The sequence below is a fragment of the Salvia miltiorrhiza genome, chromosome 8, assembly GCF_028751815.1.
Source record: "Salvia miltiorrhiza cultivar Shanhuang (shh) chromosome 8, IMPLAD_Smil_shh, whole genome shotgun sequence".
Lineage (NCBI taxonomy): Eukaryota > Viridiplantae > Streptophyta > Magnoliopsida > Lamiales > Lamiaceae > Salvia > Salvia miltiorrhiza.
The window spans coordinates 6,850,299-6,856,199 of NC_080394.1; the positions used below are offsets into that span (position 1 = coordinate 6,850,299).

Consider the following 5,901-nt stretch of genomic DNA (forward strand, 5'->3'; position numbering starts at 1 on the left):
TATAATTTATACAATAACCAGTTATGTCTGCATTCTGCATATCAACCTTTCACTCAACTTTTTTTCAATCAAATAAGACAATGCCATTTGGCATTTTATAATTTAAAAAATATGATAATAAATAATAAAAAAATATCTAAATTATAGTGAGTTATTGATAAAGTATAAAAATTATAAAATTTAATTAATTTATAGATTATATATATATATAAATTATTAAAAGATTGAAGTGCTTAATCTTTTTTTTTTTGTTTTTTTGCAAAGTAAAATATAGTCTAAATTAAAGTAATCTGGCGGTAGGATTTTCAAATTCCAGCTCACCTAATCCTTTCTTCCTATCTCACTCATCCCAATTGCTGGTGGGCCCCACCGGTATACTAAACCAAACACCATATAGGAAAATATACGGTGGGGCCCGTGCGAGGGGCAGTTGGGTCATTTCGTTAGATCTCCATTACAACACAACTCAGCAACGAACATATCTAATTACAACAGTCAATCGCGGAGTTGGGCTGAGCATCAACCGTTTAGAAACCGAAGCCAGTGGCATTCCCCCGTAATTAACCCTCTAAACCGAGGGCAATCTCGCTGTATTCAATTAATATAAATAAAAACCACGGAGAAGATCCCAACTTTGCAATCTAGACAATTCCCCTAATTATTTATTTTATTTTTTTACAAGCGAAGACTCGGTGCAGAGCAACAAGAAGAAAAAAATTATGCTCTCGGATCATCATTGAGTAGTTTCGTCGAGGAGAAGTTTTTCGTGCAGTTGGGGGGAGAGAGGGGGAGTAAATTTAGAGAGAGAAACTCTTCCTGCCGCGGTGTAATAATAATGGCGGAGGAGGAGAGCGTCAAGTTGTTCGTGGGTCAAGTGCCCAAGCACATGACGGAATCGCAGCTGCTCGCAATGTTCAAGGAGTTCGCCTCAGTGGACGAAGTCAACATTATCAAGGACAAGACCACGCGTGCTTCTCGAGGTTTTTTTGCTTTTGTTCCTTGACTTCTCATTGCATGATTTTGTTGGAATTGGTGTGTGATGGATCGCAATGTGTGATTTAGGTCTTTTTCCGTTTTGTTTGCTTTTGATCTTTTGGAGATTCGTGGTGTTGAAATCCCTAATTCGTGGCAGGATGTTGTTTTGTGATATGTCCGTCGAGAGAGGAAGCGGACAAGGCGATTAGTGAGTGTCATAATAAGAAGACGCTGCCTGGGGTTAGTGTAATTGCATATTGTCTACTTGTTTGTTTCTAAATTGTATAATGTTTTGTTGCGTAACTCGATTGGATAGTGGGCAAGTGATTAAGCAGAAGGAAATCTGTTTTTAGGAACACGTTGTGCTGCATGAACTGTTCCATTATGCAGCCAGAGTTTCAAGGAGCTTAAAATTGTTCAATCAGAAAATTGGTCATGCTTATATCATTAATTCTGATATACATGGTTTCATGGAATGATGGAATACAAATGGCTCTTGATATAATTAAGGAATTGCAATTTATTGTTCTGATTATGCTATAAAGATCGGTGCTAGGAGGAAATCTGTCGTGTGTTACATTTTGTGTATTTTATCTGATCATGGATGTTTCTATTATGATACATTGTTCACACTGCTGGATTTAATTTAATTACATTATACTAGGTGTACTTCCTTCCTGTTAAAATTAACTTCTACTTTTGGCTATACATCCCGCTCAATTGGACTGTTTGTGTTTGTGACAATGTTAGTAAAAAGTAGAAATTTCAGTATTTGTCACAGAGCTCGTTATGTTGCTCTTTCTTATATTAGAATGTTAAAAGGTTTAGCTTATTAAAGTTGACACTTTAATCTGTTGAATCTATCAATTGGATTTTAAGCTGCTAACCTCCATTGAATTAGCACAGCAATTATGGGAAACGGGTTAATAATAGATGTCGGACTGGTGTACGAGACTCCTATCTCTTACCTCTGATATAAGCCATATGAGATCTTTCTGTACGGCTGTACCTTGTCCACTTTATACATATAGTTTCAATGAGTTTGCATGTCTCGGTAAATTAGTGAAATAGTATATGTTGTCTCTCCTTTCTTTTCCTGATTGGATGTTAATGTTCAACCAAAATTGTACACTCACTAATGGGAGGAGGCAGATGCAATATTTTGACATTCATGGTGTTTGTGGTTGTGGTTGAAGATAATATTTGGCAGGAATATCAAATAGTAAATGTAGGTTGCAAATTGGCTCAGGATTTACACCTCTATCCCTCATGCACTGTCAAAGCTAAGAAAGATCTAAATCTATCCAAAAATTGCCCTCATCTCTTTAAGTGTTTGCTCACATCATACAAGAAGTGGGTGGCATTGCATCTTTTCTTGAACTAGTCATCAGTTTTGATGTACGGGAAGAAAAAGACTTGGGTGCATTTTTAAAGAATTTCCCAATATCATTACCCTTAAGGTCCTAAGAATCCTCTTTTGGAAGCTGATTTTATTTTCCAAGTTATAACTTCGAACTTGGTATATAATAATTTCCTAAGTTTGCTCCCCTTATACTAGATTCTATGTTTAAGTAAAAATTTTGAAGCCAACTGTAAGTTGATAATCTTGAAGAATAACAAGTTGAAATTAGTGTTATAGCTGGCTATTGATGTGGGTTTCAGGATTTGCTTCATATCCCAATTGTTTACTATTAGAAAAACTACTAGAGAGGCATGTTTAACCTTGTGTAAAGCAACCATTCTTTCATGTAAGAGCTCTGCTTCATTCTGTTGTAATATGATATGTTATGTTATTTGTCTGATATAAAAGCCACATGTTCTGTGTCCAATTCAGGCATCTAGTCCGTTGCAAGTGAAGTATGCTGATGGCGAGTTGGAAAGGCTAGGTGTAATATAATTTTCAATCTCGTATTATATGTTTTTTTCTTATGACACGACTTGCCAATTATCACACATCTATCTTCCTTAAGTTAGTCCTATGTTTCTTCTATTTTTTTCCGGTTATGTTGGTATTCTATCTGTATAATTGACTTCACTTTTTTTTTGGCAAAATGTCAGAACACAAACTCTTTATCGGTATGCTTCCAAAAAATGTTTCGGATGCTGAGGTCTCTGCATTATTTTCAAATTATGGGACCATAAAAGACTTACAACTTCTTAGAGGTTACCAACAAACCAGCAAAGGTTAAGGCTTTTTTTTTTTTTTTTTTGCTTTCTTTGCCTTTTACAGAACTATACAAGTACATGAGGTATCATAGATCTGATCAAATTCTGTCAAACATTTTTGTTGCTCTAGGTTGCGCATTTCTGAAGTTTGAGACAAAAGAACAAGCGCTTGCAGCTATTGAAGCCCTCAATGGGAAGCATAAGATTGAGGTGTGGGCCAATTTGGCAGTTACTCTCTTTAAATTGTTGGCATGTATTTAGGCTCATGAAAGTCTAGCAGCATCCTCTTGAGTATGATTTACACTGCACCAATGTGCTTGCTTATTGCGTGAAAGTATCAATTAACCTACTCTATGCGTTTCTTTGTTTACCTTTAAGGTTACCCATCTATTTCAACAGGGCTTTTGCTTAATAGACGTTTGAGTACTGCAGGATCTGAGTTGTATGCATGTACTTCTTGCTTTCAGTTCCTGTCACATTTGTTCTCTACGTACTGATGTTACTCTTGGAAACTCTAAACTGAAACCTGAGGCTGGTTTTCAATGAAAGAGATTATATGTAGCCCTCTGATGTTAGGGGATATAAAATGAGTTTTATGCAACTAAATGTTATTTATACTCTAAAGAAAGCATTGATGGAGATTATTTGCCTGTAAGTTTTGAGAGACCATTGTGTAGGTGATTTTGCAGAAGAGATTACAGTATTTATGTCAAATATAAAGTATCTAGTCGAAAAAGTGACGTCTTTACATGCCTTCATGAACTCCAAATATTTGTACCCTTGCCTTTGTGTAAAGTTCTGGTCTGTAACCTATCAACAAGCAGGAACAAATACCTACTTATTGTAGGTGTGTAATTCAGAATAAAGATTGTGCGAATTATTATTTTTTAAATATTATTTTGGCAATATTTGTTAATTTCAGGTAATCCTTATAGCTTAGGTCAACTGAGTTGTTTAGCATTAATGGTGTTATTGTCTGTAATAGGGTTCAACTGTTCCATTGGTGGTTAAGTGGGCTGATACAGAAAAGGAAAGACAGACAAGGAGGGCTCAGAAAGCTCTGTCATTGGCATCTAATGTACCAAATCCAGACTCCAGGCAACATTTATACGGTGCTTTGCCCATGGGTTATATGCCTCCATATAATGGATATGGTTATCAGGTTTGTTAAGTTATTAATCGAAAAAGAATTTGGATATTAATTTATATAAAGGATATAGCCTTCAAGTTTACATGTGGACATTACATATTTAATTGGAGTATTTTTTCTCCCTTTGGTATTGCTAGTTGATGCTGAAGATACATTTATATCAGTTTCTGCTCGCCTTTGTAGACTCCTGGGACTTATGGTCTCATGCACTATCGCCTGCCGCCATTGCAGAATCAGCATGCCTTTCACAATCTTATCCCACCTTTAAACCAAGGAAATGCTATACGTGGAGTAACACCTGACCTTTCATCTGGAATGGCTCCAAGAAGTTATACCGTGTCACCTGCAAATTATGTTGGATCTGCTTATCCAGCTCTACATGGGGTTCAATATCCTTTGGCTTATCCTGGAGCCATGATGAGTAACCGGCCACTGGGTGGTCCATCAGGTGCTCTGTCACCATCCACTGCAAATAGCCAATCTGCAGCATCTTCAAGTGTCAGCACTAGCTCAGGGGGGCAGAATGAAGGTTGTGGATTGTTAACCTGGCAATTTTGTGTGTTTATATGTGTGTTTCTTAGGAATACTAAAGGTGTGAGCAATTCTCTTTGAAAGCAGGTCCACCTGGAGCTAATTTGTTTATTTACCACATTCCTCAAGAATTTGGTGATGATGAACTCGCAAGTGCCTTTCAGCGTTTCGGTAGGGTATTGAGCGCCAAGGTCTTTGTAGACAAAGCAACTGGGGTTAGCAAATGTTTTGGTACGATTATGCCTGAGTTATCATTAATCTGATGCAACCACTGCATGTATTTACCTTTGTATCGGCTTTTGTCTCCAGGATTCGTTAGTTATGATTCACCAGTGTCAGCACAGAATGCCATTAACATGATGAATGGCTTTCAATTAGGTGGTAAGAAATTGAAGGTTCAACTTAAGAGAGATAATAAGCAAAGCAAACCTTACTAACTTTAAGGTAAGTTATGTATGAGAGCAAAACTCTCAAAGCTTGAATGATCACACAAGTTCTCAGAAAATGCTGCAATTCGAGTGACTGGGATGTGAGACATTCCACGGTCGCATGCGATACTGTCCATCCTTCTGGATTGAAGTTCAAGACACTTGTAATTCTTCATTTATTTGTGCCCCTGTATTTTTAGTCTGTAACATGAATATCAATTAGACATTAAATTTTTAGTTTCTTAATTGCTGTTTCAAGAATTTATTTTTTTGTACAATTTCTCTGTGAATACCATGAAAAGATTTGATCATTTCTCTTACAAAGTCATTATTTCCTTCAATATTTGATCCTTTTGAATTTACCTCCTGCAATTCTCAAATATACAGAAACTGAAAATGTTTTCTCCCAGCTTCCAGAATGGTGGGCCGTCACCTCTAAAAGGCTGTAGATTTTCAATTGGTGCTATAAAAATTTGACCTCAAGTCTCTTGCCTGAATATTCTGGGGTACTGATAACTCCCATGAATGTTGATTCCCTCTCTGTCTTATCAATAGCATCTGATGTCATGATTGGTTTGACTGATCCATTATCAATGTGAGTGGGCACTGTTTGCTTGTTAAAATCTCATGTATTTTTCCCTTTGCTTGCAG

At 36.6% G+C, this 5,901-nt stretch overlaps 1 protein-coding gene across 2 annotated transcripts; it reads left to right on the top strand.

The window, feature by feature from the left end:
* Positions 1 to 496: 496 nt before the first annotated feature.
* Positions 497 to 5,591, top strand: LOC131000512 (RNA-binding protein BRN1-like). Of its 2 annotated transcripts, none has more exons than XM_057926455.1 (9): positions 497 to 980; positions 1,133 to 1,215; positions 2,810 to 2,861; positions 3,034 to 3,159; positions 3,272 to 3,351; positions 4,127 to 4,303; positions 4,475 to 4,820; positions 4,910 to 5,053; positions 5,132 to 5,591. In XM_057926455.1, exons 1-9 carry the CDS (start codon positions 836 to 838, stop codon positions 5,257 to 5,259), a joined length of 1,281 nt encoding a protein of 426 aa, XP_057782438.1. In that variant the 5' UTR covers positions 497 to 835; the 3' UTR covers positions 5,260 to 5,591. The 2 variants fall into 2 exon arrangements, with proteins under 2 accessions (XP_057782438.1, XP_057782440.1); XM_057926457.1 differs by having other exon boundaries at positions 630 to 980; positions 4,523 to 4,820.
* The last annotated feature ends 310 nt before the right edge of the window (positions 5,592 to 5,901 follow it).

Excerpts from the sequence above, each read along its gene's own strand:
- LOC131000512 (XM_057926455.1), top strand. The coding sequence starts at position 836 with ATGGCGGAGGAGGAGAGCGTCAAGTTGTTCGTGGGTCAAGTGCCCAAG. Across the intron at positions 1,216-2,809 it reads ATAAGAAGACGCTGCCTGGG|GCATCTAGTCCGTTGCAAGT; the intron begins GTTAGTGTAATT and ends TGTCCAATTCAG. Across the intron at positions 5,054-5,131 it reads TGGGGTTAGCAAATGTTTTG|GATTCGTTAGTTATGATTCA; the intron begins GTACGATTATGC and ends TTTTGTCTCCAG.